This window comes from Cydia fagiglandana, chromosome 3 (assembly GCF_963556715.1).
Source record: "Cydia fagiglandana chromosome 3, ilCydFagi1.1, whole genome shotgun sequence".
NCBI classification, from domain to species: Eukaryota; Metazoa; Arthropoda; class Insecta; order Lepidoptera; family Tortricidae; genus Cydia; species Cydia fagiglandana.
This window is the reverse complement of record NC_085934.1, coordinates 6,624,480-6,642,598: the sequence shown is the minus strand read 5'-3', so window position 1 is coordinate 6,642,598 and position 18,119 is coordinate 6,624,480. Positions and strand designations below refer to the sequence as shown.

The window sequence follows — 18,119 nt, the reverse complement described above, 5'->3', positions numbered from 1 at the left end:
CACTGTCTGGAAAATGAGTTTAGTTTAAAACCCTGTAAAGTGAAACTCTGACATGCTTCGAAAGTCGCCTCATCGCTGTTATGAGAGAGATAAGGATATTATTATCATTGAAGCTTCCAATACTAGTATGCACACAACATTGACTCAAAACTCAAATATAGTTTAGTGACCTAAAAATATATCTTGAAAGCACATTCCCATTGCACAAACGAAAGGCCCCGTAAAAATTATCTTTCCAGCTTACTAACACACAGGTAGGTACGTCCATATTATTGTTATAAGTGCATTGTATTGTGCAAGTGCAAGGTTAATACCTATTATATTGCTTCCAAAATAACGTTGGAACCGTCTACAGTGTCTAGTCTAATCAAAATTGTAAAAATGTGAATATTTTTATTATATATGCATAACAATTTATTATCTGCATCTGATGGAAATGTAGGACATCACCGATACGACTATAAAAACGCAATAAAACGTGCGAATAAAAATAATTCTCAGTATATTTCAACGCTCTGTCACGCTTCACTTAATGTTTGAATTTTTCAGTCGCTTATTCATGTTATTCAGTTGCCTCAGTTGTGTCAATATCAAAGCATTGTTGCGTGTAATTTTCGCGTTTAAAGTATATGCGTCATTTTATAAAGAAAATATCTACGTTCTAAGAATTACGTGGTGAGTTGTGAGCATTGTGTCTAAAATCTCATTAGCGTCTCTGAGTCATATGGAATAAAGCTTCCCTGATTCGCTTTGCATTTGTATTGAGATTGGGGTTGAGCCACGTGGAACAACGATATTGTCTGGTATTATATTGTGTTTTCAGGGGCCATTGAGTTGCGTGAAACCTCCATTCGGCACACTGTTTAATCAGCAGGTGTCTCGCTCTGATAATACTTAAAAGCAAAGTTGGTGCATCGGTATCCAGTCTGTATTCGCCTGCCCCGGTAACCCGAGTACTCTGAAATAAGATTGTAAAAGAAATAGTTATTACGCCGATCATGGCGTCCATACAATTCCTCATTGTTGCTGCAGTGCTCATCGGCTGTGCCAACGGTGAGTTGCGCTTATAGACTTGCACTTATTGCGTCATCCTTTGACTTGCTTCTAAATTAGTTTGAGCAGTTAATGAATAATCAAAGCACACAAAGCTTAATTTTATAGTGAATAAATAACTGTGATTAGAACCTGTGTGCTCTTTTTCTTATTAAAGAGTATTTTAGTAAGATTAATTAGTAAGATTATTTTAGGTGATATACTTAACAAGATTTGTAAGGAAGATTCGGTAACTTTTCTTTGACAATTGACCTTATTGTTGAAGACTTGTAATACTTGATTTTATTGACTATTATTCAATAAATTTAAAAGCGCTTACACTAGATCGCAAGTATAGGCATAATATAAATTGTTGACGACTGGCATTCGACCTCTTTTGTGATGTTTTGGCAAGTCTTTAAACTTTTTATTATTTTGTCTTCCAATGTTACATATCTCAGTCTGCCTTCTAATACTACTCTTTGGTCTGGGTCTGCCTTTGTCACCGATCGATATTGTGGTATATTTTTAGTGTAAAAATTATTAATTAATATAAGCGTTGTATAATACGTGTTTTCTTCGTCTTATCTTACATTATACAGTCCACGTCCACCGTATTTTCTTCTAGTACCCACAACACAAGCTTTATTGACCTTACTGTGGGACTAAGACTTAAGTCGGATCTAAGGTCGATCTGTGAAAGGTTGCCCTTTAATATTTATTAGTAATTAAGTATATTTATAATTTGATTTAATTAACAATGATGTATTATTTCTTTTTATCCATAGCTAAATTTGTCTGGGAACCTGACACCAACGACGATTTCCCTGCGTAAGTATTTTATTTTTAAACTATCTAGTTAGCTTTTGCTCTTGGTCAATTCATTTACCGTGTAATTTGGGGCGCAAAGTAAGAAAGATCCTAAAATCTATCATATTCTTCTTTTTCGTTAATTCTCTTTGCAGAGTGTTCGTGTCCACTATGTAAATTTTTAGCGAGTAGCTTAACGACACGTCGCCATTTCTCGCGTAGAGATGCTTTCCGTGAGCATTCGCTTACTGTGGCTGACACACTGGCTTTGATTTGGTCGGTCCATCTCATTGACGATCTTCCCCTAGAAAAATCTATCATAATAGTATCAAATCGGTGGTTATCGGGGTACTGATTCCTTTATTATATGGCTATAATGTGAAATTTTAACCGGAAATAATAAGAATTAACAATTTGAGTATATTATTGATTATAATTTGTTTTCATTTCAGATTTAAACCATTTAAAGTAAGTATGGTTCCTTAACCTGACCTCTATAAACAGGCACATGATATCACAACTAAAAAGTTCGTCTTTGTTTCTCACGCTCTGAACTAAACTCACTTTACAGATGCAAATGCCTGTGCCGCCCACCCCTCCCCAGCTCCCGTTCGCCCCATTCCCCCCATTTCCTCCTTTCCAAAACTTCGCTCCTATTCCACCGATCCCACCAATGCAACCATTTGCTCCTAATGCTTTTAATTTCCCGATGCCCCCTATAATATCCGCTGACGAGATTAAGAATGCGAAGCCAGGGCCCAACGGCGTGTACAACGGTGTGATGGTGTCATCCAGCAGCAAATCATACGTAGACAAGAACGGGAAAGTCGTGAAAGAGGGAGGCACCTCGGTCCTCACCAACCGGGATGGAAAGGTCCAGGAGTGGAAACGTAAGTACCAAAGTTGACAGTTTAGATAACGTAACATTTGTGATAACACGTTTTGTTGCTTATAGCACAGAATAAATAATAGTACTAGGCACAGAAGACTCTCTCTCTAACAAAACGCGTCTGTTACGATCAGCACAGATATGGCCGCTAGGTGACGACAGCGCCACGCGCGGCTTATGGCTTTCCCCAAAATTGGGGTGGAACGGATGTACTTTTAGCTACCTGTAGCAAAGCGACGAAATCGCGGAGTGAGCCACGCCTGCAGCTTATAGTAGGTACCCAATGAAAGAAACATTGTACATTCTAAAAAGATATAAAAAAACTAGATGCATGAGACAGTAAATTTTTCGATTACGACAATCTGACCACTCGGTCACGCTTGTATTTTCGGCTTTTGTCAAATAAATAAAAAAAGTCAAGTGCTATTGCATGTCTTTCTAGCTGTAAATTCACATGAGAAAAATTAAAACTAAATTTCATCCCATGCATACAAAAAGCTCCACTCCGTCACATTTTTTTTGGGACAAAAAACAAGACAACGAAAAGATTCAAAGATATATTGCTAAAGATATAAAGAAGACAAAAAGACGGTTTTAGCAAAAAGCTCTCTTAAGTTTTCATTTGCACTTACATTACGTACAACAACAAAAAACACGTTAAAAGTGTATGAGGTTTTTATTAAAACAGTAGTTTTTCACATAATGTTGTATTAAAATATGACTTGAACGACCGAATTTATTTATTTCACTAGTGACTTTTAAGCTAAAAATATCTGATGTGCTGATTTCATAATCATTTCAATTGTTTATTTATTTCAGAGGGCAATGCACCACCTGATCTCAACAAACCTATCCAGTAAGTAATATTTGATCTAGTGTTTAGTTAAGTATATAATTAATAATACAATTACCCTTAGGCAATGGGGCAACCGCGTCTACTCGACGAATACAAAATAAATATAGCGGAACTTTCCATCATGAACGCTTTTCTTAGTAAGGAAATGAAAAGCATGGTCACTTTGAAACGGCTACTAACGCTTACGTTTTACTCGTATTCATCAAATAGGCGCTGTTGCCCCATGGGGACTATTCCGTCCACTAGCGTTTTTCTCGAACAACGAACAAAATTGATAATTTATCGACAAAGCAGTGATTGCTTTTAGTTTCAGCAATCAATAGGAAATGGTTTTTTCCTACGATTGAAATTCAAAGAAATATACGTTCCTGAACGGAATAGTTCCTTAGGTACTTATACATACTTACATTTCTTTTTACGAGCGTGTACTTTTGTTCTAGAAGTAACAAAAACAAGTGACGCATAATTTTACGAGTAAAACATTATGTACTCAACTGTTCATTAAGTTTTATTATTCTACGTAGTCATGTTTACTTCATCTTCGTATCCTATTTACAAGAAAGTGTATTTTACGTACGACACAGGATTCCGTTTATTCTAGTGTTTTTTGTATTTATAGAGTACCATTGACCGGGATTACTTTCAAATGCAGGGGCGACTTTAAAATTGTAGTTTTTAAGCCATAATATATATTTATGCGAGATTTTTTTACAGTAGGTGAATATGAATATATAGTATTCTAACTAGTTACAGGAACATTTTCAGTAAATAATGAATAATGGTAATTCTATGGCCGTTTTAAATCTATCAAAGTAACCCCAAATTTTCCAAAGTCACCCCGGTCTACGGTATTGATTGTTTTAAAGCTTTTTTTTTTAAGTTTGTTTAACTCTCGTGCCTTGAAGCCCTCGCAACGCTTGAGATTCCATCCACTCCACTTTTCGAATTTTGGAATATTTCGCTTGCTCGCGTATCAATAGGTATTAATTAGCACAAGGAGTTAAACAACCACTTTGCCCCTTATAAAAACTAATAACTATTTATTATTCTCATATTTCTACAGGTAGCGCATAAGTATATCCTGTTTGTTTTCTTTGCAATTTTATTGAAAAAAATCTTTTTTTTTTCAGGGTCAGGCCGGTGTGGTGAAGTCCCCTCCATTTCCCCCACACTACCCAATACCATCATACAACACTGCTACTATACTATTCAACACTAACACTTACATTTTTATTTTGAGTACAAAGACGAACTATTATTTTTAGTTTTACGAGTATTATACCTACTGTTTTACTAGACTAACGTAGCGGGAGTTCTTTAATAAAAGTTTCTAATTCCAATTTTGAATTTTAATTATTGCAGATACTTACCTAAACTGAACAAACATGTAATTACATATATAAATTATTCTAATTCGTTACTGCCTCACCACGCATAGCAGCCGTAACCGCAATTGTATAACTCATTCAATTGTTTTCTTATTCTCGTGCTACAAATTCTAAATTCAAATAGGTCAGGAAATGAATGCTCAAAAAACGTTGTAGAGGGAAATGCTAGGAACACAATTTTTGACTCCGTAACTTTGTTTGGACTAGTTAGGAGGTGAACATATCAAAAGTCCCCGGTTGTAGCCCCGGTGCTGGGGGGTAGAGGGGGGTAAGAAGGTCGAATTTTTCGGTTTTTCATTGATATCTTGGAAACTTTGCGTCTTAGCGACATGACTAATAAGACAAACCGAAAGCTGATAAAATTAGTTACAAGTTTTATCCAGTCAAGTTTTTCGATATTTTGAATAGTTTTTGAGATACCCGCTCTTGAAAGTTTATTTAGGGATTTTAATTTTATCTTGATATCTACATCAGTGAAGCTGTTAGGCCATATTTGGTATCATTTTCGTATAAATCGGGGGTGCTGAATTCATTTATGGTATCACATTGACACTATTTCGAAGTAAAACCAAAATTTAAAAAAACATATTTTTTTAAATCCGTCTTCACGCTTAAACAGCTGAACCAATTTCGTTGAAATTTGGTATAGAAATAGTTTCAGTCTCGACAAAGGACATAAGATAGTTTTTATAACCAAAAACATCTTTTGAGGGTGTGAAAAGTGGGGTGGAAGTTTGTATGGAGAGTCAAGTGAGTATGAGTATGAGTATGATTTAGATGAAAATGATACCAAACATGACTTCAAACCTTATCTTAAGCAGTATTAACCTCAGGAATTCAGTTTCGTCGACGAAGTTGAATTCCACCCATACTCCATTTCACAACTTTAAAGGATGATTATTGAGATAAAAAGTATCTTATGTCCTGTCTTGGGACTCGAAATAGCTGTACACCAAATTTCAATTAAATCGGTTGAGCGGTTTAAGCGTGAAGAGGAATTAAAAAAAAAAGATATTTGTTTAAAGTTTTCATGTTTTTTCTTAGGAATGGTGTCAATGTGATACCAAAAGTGAATTCAGCACCCCCGACTTATACGAAAATGATACCAAACACGGCCTAAGAGCTTCACTAATGTAAATATCAAGATAAAATTGAAAGCCTTAAATAAACTTTCAAGAGCGGAAATCTCAAAAACTATTAAAGATATCGAAAAACTTGACTGATTAAAACTTGTAACAAATTTTATCAGCTTTTGGTTTGTCTTAGTAGTCACGTCGTTAAGACGCAAAGTTTCCAAGATATAAGTGAAAAACCGAAAAATGAGACCTTCTTTCCCCCCTCTACCCCCCAGCACCGGGGCTACGGCCGGGGACTTTTGATATGTTCACCTCCTAACTAGTCCAAACAAAGCTACGGAGTCAAAAATTGTGTTCCTAGCATTTCCCTCTATAACTTCTTATTGCTTGGCCTAAAAGTAGTTTTCCAAATGTTATTACGGCTTTTATGTGTACGCATATCAGCCGTTCAAAGCAGAATTGGTTCCTGTTTTCTTTGGAGACCTAAATATTAGAATAATAACGCCTAGAAGGTAAAGGCGTAGAGAAGTCATTTCTGACGCGTTCTGTGAAATTTTAAATGCCCTTCTGACTCAATATCCTTACACTGTAGTATCCCTCCTTCACTCGATTGTTGTACATATGTAGAGGTAATATTGTACAGTATCAGACGTAAATAGTTGTAGTTCGGCTTTAAATTTTAACAGGACGGCTTCATGAAACTAAAATTCTAGGATTTATTATTCTATATGTGACCTAAATTATTTCTCCAAAAATATTAATAAGTACATGAAAGTATTATTTACTAGCGACACGCCTCGGCTTCGAACGGCGTAACAAATTATACACAAACCTTCCTCAAGAATCACTCTATCGACAGGTGAAAATCGCATGAAAATACGTTCAGTATTTTTTGAGTTTATCGCGGACATACAAACACAGACAGATGCGGCGGGACACTTTTTTTAAAGATGTAGTGATAGTGATAGCCCTCTTATTAAGAATAATTGATAGCGATGCCATAAATTTCTCATCTGCTTACACTTACTTAACAATCACTTACTCAGAAAACTTATCAATATGAATTTGATTTCCAGTTTCCTGAATTTCCAAAAATGAAAAAAATTAAGGTAATCATGCTTGGATTTGTTCTTTAAGTAAAATAATAATATGGTTAATATTTTCAATGCCAAATAAATTTCATCAAATCAAATACCAAAGTAAATTAAATATGAATAAATATTTGAAATTATTAATAAAAATTGTTAATCGTATGCAAAATCGTAAATTAATTAAAATGCTAAATTACTAATTGAGTTATGCATTGCAAAAAGAGAACAATTTCGAGTAATAGAGGCGAGGAAGGTTGATTAAACCTAACTACAAATGTAATAAAATATTTTTAAATTGCTGGCCAGAGTTGCCTAATTTTTACACGACTGCCCAAACAAAAAGAGTGTATTGTGTTCAGCGTTCATGTTTGTATGTATTAATTTATTGTACTCGGTAGATAAAGAAAGACACGGGAATACTAAATCGTTCATTCTACGAAACATTAGGTAGGTATATCTTATTATAGATCCACCTAGGGTTTGCACGACGGATCCGAAATGTATGGGAAGATCCGCGGATCCGGATCCAGATCCGGATAATTTCATACATTTCGGATCCGGATTGCAAACCCTAGATCCACCAATGGACATTTTTTGTGAAAAATGTCCAAAGGGTTTTCCTATTTTGTTTTTCCAATTAATAATCAGCCATCAGAGTTTTTGAAAAATCATAGCGTTTTTTAGATCATAAATATTATCATAAAACGATTGCTAAAAATATGAAATATATAGTTAGCAAACTTGAAGTCTTTCTCTAGTAAATTCGTTGATTCGTAATCTACTTAAACAACTTTCACTCGACAAAAAAAATCACGAGCATATGTCTAGAACTTTGCAATTTGTAATTATATTACCACATTGTTTCTATGAATATGCGCAGTTTTATTTTTGATTGAATTAATCGATTACTGTTTTGTTCGTACTAACTAAAAATATAGATTCTCCAGACACCAGTGCATTAACGAAATTATTCGTCGTGCACTGGTGTCTGCGAATGTGCCTTGTGTCTTGGAGCCCCAAGGCTTAAACAGGACCGACGGAAAAAGACCAGACGGTCTGACGCTGATCCCTTGGGAGCGAGGACGCAGCCTAATTTGGGACGCGACGTGCGTAAGCACATTTGCCCCTTCCCACCTCAGCTGCACGGTACAAAAAGCTGGAGCTGCTGCTGAAAACGCCGCCAAACTGAAACGGGTCAAATACTCAAATCTGCAGCCAACCTTTGATTTCGTACCAGTAGCCTTAGAAACCAGCGGGCCTTGGTGTTCTGATGCTAAAAAGTTTATTAGAAAGTTAGGTCAACGCCTACGGGAGAAAAGCGGCGACCCCAGGTCCGGCGCATTTTTAATCCAGCGTATTTCGCTAGCCGTGCAGAGGGGAAACGCCAGCAGCGTGCTAGGTACATTTAGCCGGGTACCTATGGCCTAATAGCATATAATACCCTTAATTTTTATATTTACCTAGTTATAAGTTTGTAAATTTCTGTATCTATTTACATTTCATGTCATATATGTTTTTAAAATTTTAATACAGTATATTTGCTATTAAAAGACTAAAAATAACAATTCAAAAACAATGATATCCGCAATCCCGGGCACCCACGGCTGTCATCTCAGTGCTTGGCGAGATGCGTACGGAGAAAGCCTTGAACTCACGGCGCCAAAAAAAAAAAGGCCTACAACCTATACTTACCTTTAGGTACAAGCTATTATTTATTGCAAACAGTAACTCTGTAGTGGCTAAACTGTGTCTAGAACAGGTTCAATCCTCCATGTATTATCTAATTAATTTCCTGAAATTACAGATGCCGAAATTTGAACCATTCAAGTTTAAGCCGATCAAATTTGAACCAATCAAATTCGACCCTATAGAACCCATCAACATCGACGACATTAAAAACCATAAGCCTGGCGAAGGAGAAAGATATAGCGGTTATTCAGTGTCGTCATCAAAGAGCACTAAAATTGTGAACGGGAGAGTGGTTGAAGACAAAGGAGCATCCAGTGTCATCGCCAATGACAATGGGAAAGTGAAACAGCAACACGCCGGGTACGACAGAGGTGACAAAGGTGCACGCAATTAAAGGACTAATAAATTGAGACACGAGTGGATGAAATATGAAGTACACTCGTGTTGTTGCATTGAGATGTTAAATAAATTGATTACCTAACTATAGTTTAAAAAAAACAATTGAAGGGATGTTTACAAAAACAACATAAGTAACTGACTACACTGGTTGACACCTGAAACGATTAACAATGTTCTTAAAAAAGTGTCAACCGCTCTAAGCAGTTATGTTATTTTTGTAAACATCCCTTCAATTATCATCTAATACTTCATAGTCTATTCGGTTTGTTAGATCGATTGATATAGATGGTCAAGCAAATCTTGTCAGTAGAAAAAGGCGGGAAATTAAAATTTTCTTTGAGACGATATCGCTTCGCGCCTACATTTTTCAAATTCGCCGCCTTATATGTCCATAGGTATGTATAATAAAATGTTATGAAAATATCCTATTAAAAATCGCTGTAATAAAAAACGTCTCAGTGTTAAAAAAACAAAGATTTTGGCCAACCGCTTTAACAAATCGAATTTTCATCTAAAACTTAGGTACAATATTTTTGCTTAGCTGCCCTTTCATAATTAATTTTAAACTAAATTGAATTCATTTTTTTTTAATTGTCCAATTTCTTAAGTACTTATTTTAAACTATAAGGATAGTGTTATTTTAATTTATAACAAAAATTAACTGTGTTTAATCAATATATCGAATGCCAATTTATTATACTTATCTAAAATTGTAAAAGAGGCAAAATTAACGACGATCATTTTATTTTCAGAGTTCTGAAAACACTCTTAAATATATTTAAAACTTCAATAAACTGTAAGTACTGACGAAAACTGCAAGAAAATGCAAGTGTGTTATTTATATCTTCCTTTCCTAGTCTCCTCTTGGTTCCACTGTTATAAAACTTTTATTACACCAATGACTAAAAACTTGAAAAATGGTCTGTTTAAAGAGTAGAGCTGATTAAACAAATATTATTGCTGGTTTAAGGTAGTTAATATGATCATAATGTAATTTTCACTCATGATTTAAACGGAAAGGGTCTTTAATCTTCTGAACCTACATACTTTTATTCCTTGTAACGTGGGCAACGTGGCATATGTTACGTTCTTGGCGGGTAGACTATGTTACTTATTTAAAAATTCAATTGAAATATCCTTACATTTTTGGACAAATCTATTTCACTGAAAAAAAAATAGAGTTTATTACGGTTAAAGATTTTTTATTCTCATAATATATAATCATATTATCAAGGCTAAACTAGCCAACAATTTTCAACATTAAAAAATCAAATATATTAAGGATACCTTGCCCTGAAATGGATGCGAGTATTTTCGTTTAAATTCCTACACTACTACTTATCAATTAATGTCATCAAGATCTTGTCTTCTGTGGCCGGTAATTTTGAAAATTGCAAATAAATATCTATAAAACCACAAACACTTCATACTTTAGCAAGACTTTACGCTATCCCGCTTTTGATATTACTCCAACGCTTCTCACCATACTTCTACGCTTTAACCGACACTTGTTCACGTGGTGAACTACAAATCCTAAATGACCATCTCCTAAACTAAATTAGATGTTGACACACAAACCTTGGTTCCTAGAAAATAAATTGGCCAAAATCTTTCCGCGAACATACAAAAGACAATAATTTATCATTTTCTTGAAGACTATTGGAAGAGTAATTGACTCATTTAAATACGTACTGTATCTAATATCTGCGGCAAAAAAAGCGTAATACATTTTTTTTATTTAACTACCTATGTAGTAACAATCAACTTTAGTCTAACACAACTTGAATTTAGATACCTAACCGGTTCTTAGCTATGTACACACAAGTAGGTACACATTTTTAGCAAGTCACCCTTAACTACGAGTATAATAGATAAACTAATAAGTCTAAAACGTTAACGAAGTATTTTTAGGAGTATTTTTTTCCGTCTAATACAAAATGTCATTAAAAATAAAACTACAATAATTTTAATACATATAACGTGTATTTTTTATAACATCCTCCTTTAACTTTAATTCACAAACGTCTAAGGCAGTAAAAAAATGTCAGCGTTTTTTTCTGGGGCCCCCCTGTACTACGGTTTAAGTAGCAAGTTGGCAACACTATGGTACCTATTTTACTTTAATGACCCAAGACCATATATTGTTTTACACACAATTGTACAGTCAATTACTAGATTGTTTTACTTAACCAAAATTTGCCTAATTGCTCTCATTATTCATTTAAGGCTGGCACCATTGGCTGGTATATAATCCCAAGTGGTTTGGAAAAATTCGTCAGAACATATTGAAATTGCTTTCCGTATTAACTTGTTCAGAAGTATAAAATAAAATATGTCTAAGTTCGTAATTATTCTTTTGGTGGCCACATTCGCAGCATGCATCACCGGTGAGTTTTTTTATGGATTAGAAACGGAAAGAGTATTTTTAGCTAGGTCAAGCTAGAAAGGAAAAATCATGTTGTTTTATTAGATCCCATGCCTAACAATGACTGATTGAATCACTTAGTATCATAGTCGTCATTCAGTTAATGTCAAATCTGCCAACTTTAATGATAGACTAAGGTAAAATTAAAAAAAGTCAACTTGTAGTAATTTCGTTTGAACTTTCTATGTAGTGAGTTTTATACGAGAATAACCGAGTAAAGAATTTTTAGATAACGTTGGTAGATCAAAAATTCAACAAGCGATATGAAAAGTTTACCGATTAGTACATGAACTTATAAACTAAAATAGAAAATGTAAACTAAACTTTAATTCATACTTTAGCAATTAAGTATATTTTGCCAGCTTGTAATCAGAATCACTTTTTAACTTTCTCAGTCAACAATGAGCTCAAATTTTTAAATGTTTCAGCTGACGACAGAGAAAATGGCGGTCTGAATTTAATGTAAGTGTCACATAATTAATAGAATTTTAATTATAAATATAGGATTTTAATTATAACTAAACTTGTATTCATTATGGTGTATGTCAACATCTTGGTTTCATTTGTTTTAATCTCAATTATTTATTTTCCAGGAATAGCTTTCTGAAGCCAGGTCAGGACGTGGCGGTACGTTATTATTATTTTTCTTAAAAATAAACACCCTGGTTCCTAGTTAATTTGAAAATGCATATAAATTCTGAATGTTCAGCTGTATGAAAAAAAAAGGTTGTTGTTATTATAACGAGATGATATACATATATTGAGTACTATGAAGACAATACCACTGGTTGCCACTAGAAACGTATCTACTATATAAGTCTTCAACTTTTTACTTATCGTATAACATATTCATTTTACAGGAAGGTGGACAGAAGGCTGCCACGGATTTTGTGAAAGGTGTGACTGGAGCTTTTCAGACGGTTGGCAAAAACGACGACGCGAGCGCAGGCAGAAAATCTGCAAATAACGACAAAGGGACCGGCTCCGCCCACTAATGAAACATACGGAGATCAGGGCTATAACCGAGAAAAATCGATGTTCACAAATTGCGGGCATCTCTCATGGTCACTTTAATTACGCCTTCATTGGAATAAAATAGGAAAATCCCCGCAATTTACGAATGTCGGTTTTCGCGGTAGCCCCTCAGCATCAACTGGACCGTTAAGAAATAAATAGTCGCGTTTAAGTATTCTGTTTAGTATAAATTATGCAATAAATTAGTCACGTGATTATGGATATCTTTTTATTTACCTCTAAGTGTAAGGCCTCAGTGGACGCTCGAGTTGAGCGTGCAGCGGGGCGGGGCGTGCGGCGTGCATATTAAACAACTGCAAACGTACCTATAGGAGTGGCCTTAGTGCACGCTGCTCAAATCACTTGTGAGCCCGACGCCACGCTGCACGCCCCGCCGAACGCTCCGCTTCGAGCGTCCACTCAGGCCTTACACTGCTTTATTCTATATTATTTAATAAGTTTAACAATATTAGAAAGCATACGTTAAGTACATACATAACCTTAGATCCTCTTTTTTCCTGTCTGGAGGAAAAAAAGTAAGGTTAGGTATTTGTATTTGACGTGACTTTCTTTGATGTATATAATTTATAGATTATTGTAAAAATTAGGAGCGGAAAACAGAATTTACAGAAATCTGCTCCTAACTCTTATAATAGTTAAGATTCATCTGAAGACAAGTCATATTTCAAATGCAATCAAATTTTAACCTAAAATTGACAGATAGGGAGATGATGCCTTATCTTATGACCCTAAATCGGAATGCCAAAGTGGAAATTCTGTCCCACCAAAAACATTTTCATGTAAAATGTTGCCAAGACGATACCAGAAGGCTCGCACTGTCAGGAAGTTATCAGATCTCATGTAGAGCTAAGTTTCTAACTCAACAAGCCGGAACTTCACAAAAACTACACCTAGTCAAAATATGTGGCTTGGCCAGGCAGATATTTGAGGAGTTTCCTCAATTCCCCGTGGAGTCCACCAGAACTCGACCTTGACAAAAAAGAAACTGGTTTTCATCTGGTTCCTCTTCGCCAAATGCCTCTTTTTAAATCTAAGTAATGCTTGATTTGTTTATCAAAATACAAGACTCGCTATAAGTATGTAATGCTTATAAGGTTTGAGGATTTCCCTCGATTTCTCATAGATTCTACCATCACATCAGGATTCTAATCTAACAATAAAGGGTGACTCACGTTAGACCGGGCCGTGTCCGGCCCGGAGCTTCCGGCGCATCGTTTTCTATGGAAAGCATCACGTGATCGCCTGTGATGTCATAGAAAAGTAAGCTCCGGAAGCTCCGGCCCGGACACGGCCCGGTCTACCGTGAGTCATCCTTAATGGGACCAATCTGTAAGTATAGCTATATGTACTTTCAAACCAAAAAATAATTTTGAGAATTTACGGAGTTCTGATTGAGTATCTGAGGTAACAAACATTAAAAATAATTGATTCTAAATTGACGCGTGTATAAACAGCTGTTTTTGTTAAACTATGAAGTACTGCCCATAGCAAATAGTACGCATTGCTCATTATGTATGTCGTAGTAACTTGTAGTTATTATAATCAATGTAATACATAGAGATAGCCTTACACCATAATAATTAAGTTAGATTTAAGTTATATTGCAGTGGGTTTCATAGCTGCACTAATAAAATGTACATACTAACTTGTATAACCTATGAAAACAAAAAACATATTGCTTAGGTACCGATAGTTTAAAAAACCTGCAGCAAATATGGGGCATTATATATGAAAAGGGACCTTATTGTCGATGGCGCTTACGCCGCACAGCGTCGCGCGGCATTGTATTTATATCGGACCATCGTTAATAATGACGTAAGCGCCATCGACAATAAGGTCCCTTTTCATAGATAACGTCACATATGTTAACTACTTAAGAACTGCCGTTACTTTTGTTCGCAGTCACCTTCTAGCTCCACGCTTTAAGATCTAATACCTGCTCACGGTCTACATGTCGGCGGCCGATCGTAAGATCAGGCAGATCGTAATGTTCCTATGTAATGTTTTGACGATAGTCACATTAAACCAATATATAGGTAGGATAGGTTCGTTAGGTTTCTTCAGATGCCCGCAAATGCAAAACTGCCGAGAAATGCGGGGCTCCGTCAACTCAGGGAACAAGTCGCCACAGAGATATGATTTTCACGTTTCACGATATGCCTAGGAATTTCACGATATGCCTGATCTTACGATCAGCCGTCGACATATACAAATCCATAGTCTGAACTAATCGATATACTGATTCAAAATGGCAACCTCCTAGACTTGATAACGATGTTTACGAGCAGCTCGGTGACGCGAAAACCTTGGTACCTCGGAAACAATTCGCCTAAAATCTTTTCGCGAATATACAAAAGACTATCATTCGTCACAACCCTCGTGAGGCGATATTTCATTAAAACTATTGAAATAGTAAAGTGCCTCATTTACATTGTCTCTAATATGCCTAATGTAAATAATTTTGGGTAACTTCGGCAAAAATGGCACTCAATAAAAATTGTAAAAATATTTAATGATTAATTACTACTAGGTATTTACAGGTCCAATTAATAATATATTTCCCTGGCCATGCTGAATCAGACGTCATATTGTTTTTTGTGAGCTCAAAATAAAGCTTATCTTGAATAAACACTATTACTTATATTCCAGTACAGTTTACGAGTTAGTACCTACCTATACAATACAATAAGAAATCAAATATAATAAGATGTCCCTTATCTGAAAACGTCATACATTATGTTCAATGTAAACCAAAACACACCCTGTAATTCGATGCAATAAACCCAAGGGTTACTGAACAGTAGTTAGAATAATTATACAATAATTATATTATGCTGGTTAGCATAATATTAGTAATTAGACGCCACAGAAAGATGTTTAATTTATTGGATCAATAATTAGTAATTTGCGTTTGCCTATAGTATGACTGTGTGGGATATTCTAAAATCGACGAAGCTCCCAGCAAGTACGTAAGTTAATTCTTTAGAGTTAGATTTATAATTTATCTGTATCGGTTACCTACTGTATAATATCTAGGTACGATTAAATAAATTCTAAGACCCAATTTTACATCTTTAGCATAGGTACCTAATGGAGGCAGTCGTGTGGTAATATTTAGACATAGCTGCTGCACACAATAAAGAATAGTAGGTATCCAAATGGATTTGAAGTTTTTGAGTTTCACGAAACACAAAATAAGACAGACAAAAAACAAGACAGGTGTGGATTATTATTAAAACCAGTGTCACTTTATTCTAATTTCCCCCACGTAATACAGAAAAGAATAATGAAAATTCTATTTTACTTAAAACTTATAACGACCCAATTCCATATTGTTCTACAAGCAATTGTACCGATGACTCGACCATTATAACCAAAATGTCTTTAATACTCGCAATTACTCACGTTACTTGTTCACTTGTTCTGTTTTTTTCTTCATCAATAACACCGATTGGCTGGTTGGTATATAATCCCTGGTGGTTTGAACAAATTCATCAGATCTCGCTTGCTCTGTCTTCCAGACGACCTGACTAATTGTTCAGAAATTTAGAAAAAGCAACATGTCTAAGTTTGTAATAATTCTTTTCGTGGCTGCAATCGCAGCTTGCATCTCCGGTGAGTTGTTTTCTCGATCACCAACAAAAAAATTAATTCCTTACTTTATTGTGTTTATTACTCAATTTAGCTGAAGTTTTGTAGTCAAAAGTCGTAAAATTTAAGTAGAGATTATTGATTTACACAAGATGGACAGACGACCTTGTTAAGGTCGCCGGAAGGAAGACGCTGGATGCGGGTCGCTTCCAACCGGCACGTATGGAGATCCAACGGGGAGGCCTTTGTTCAGCAGTGGACGTCTTATGGCTGAGATGATGATGATGATGATTGATTTAAGTATACTACTATAAACAATAGAATCAAAATACGTTCAAGTAGTTTAAGCATAAGAGGTATATTTAAAAGTAGTGTTAAATATTTGTTTCAGCTGATGACAATGGCGGCAGCCCTACTAGTTTTATGTAAGTTATAGATACTTATTTCGTTAAAATTATTAAACAGGCCAACATTTAATATGATTATTTTTTAAATTAAGCTCGCGCATATTTCACACATTGGTATTCTCGATTCTTGCCTCTGAGAGCAGGGTATCAAATGTTTCAATTTTTTTTTTTATCTTAGAGCTTTTATAGACATTGTTGTTGTGGATCTAACATAAGTAACATAACCAGACATATTAGCTGGCTTTGTAATTTTTTTTTTTCATAAATATCTTTCTCTTTTTTTTTGCAGGGGCGATTTTGTGAAGCCTTTTAGCGATACGGCGGTAAGTGAGTTTGACTTTTGTAGTAGATATCCTAATACTGAATGAGCATTTATGTAGCTACTTCGTAGCTTCTTGATTTACAAAATTGTTTCTAATTTCATGTAATAAATCAGTTTTCTTTAAGATAAATAACGCTAGTAGCTAGTACATACACATTTAGGAACTTTGGTATACATAATATCATATCAGGGACCCGATTCTCAAAAGCTTATGCCATGTAATAAAAGTAGAAGTCCCTTTCTAACAATAGTTGGCAAAAAGTGACATCCGCTTGTATTACAAGCTTTTAAGAAACGGGTCCATGTAAAAATACTCATTACTTACATTTGCATTACAGAAAAATGAAGAAAATTCCATTAAGAATCTTAAACCTGGACCTAACCAAAAGGTGCAGGGTACTTACAGAGAAGAAGAACATCATTCAGAGACGGAGAATGGCAAAGTAATTGACCAGGGAGACTCTCGAAAAGAGATTAAAAATGACAACGGGAAAGTGACTGAAAACACCTCAAAACACTAAAACCCGGCTGAACACTACAATCGAAAAGACCACTGATAAATAAACTGTTGCACTGGAAATGTTTAAGTAAAATTGTTTATGTAAATTGTGAAATAAATTAGTCGCGCAATTAGGGAGATTTTTTTTTATGTTTAAATGATATCCTCTAATCCCCAATTTAATAAAAATAAGTGGGTGGGTAGCTGTTGAAAAACAAAAAAAAATGCTGCAATGATTACATACCTATTTTGTGTAGAATTATTTTACACTTAATAAAGAAAAACTTAAAAAAACATTATAGATATTTTACACTCATGCAAATCGCTTCCCTCTGTCACATCTTTTGGGACAGAAAATATTTAACCGAAATGAATTTGGACCCAGCTTTAAGAAAATATGTACAAAGTAGTTTCATAGACAGTTAGCCGTAGAAAATATAGAGAGCACGTAAGCGCTTCAATATAGTTATATATTAGTATAATATAGTATAGTATATAGTATAATATAGTGGCAGCCCAGCTCAATATCGATGTGAACTTACCCCGACCTCCCCTTGTCGTCACATGGATCTGACGCGCGCGCACACCTATATATTCCCAGGTGGTTTAC

The 18,119-nt window shown here is 35.1% G+C and overlaps 1 protein-coding gene across 1 annotated transcript; it reads left to right on the top strand.

Annotated features, from left to right (window-relative positions):
• The first annotated feature begins 608 nt into the window (after positions 1-608).
• On the top strand, positions 609-9,277 carry LOC134679934 (seroin-like). Its single transcript, XM_063538884.1, is given in 7 exon segments — positions 609-691; positions 824-1,053; positions 1,821-1,863; positions 2,295-2,310; positions 2,414-2,732; positions 3,551-3,591; positions 8,947-9,277. Coding segments are annotated over 6 exon segments (753 nt in total). The 5' UTR covers positions 609-691; positions 824-998; the 3' UTR covers positions 9,226-9,277.
• The last annotated feature ends 8,842 nt before the right edge of the window (positions 9,278-18,119 follow it).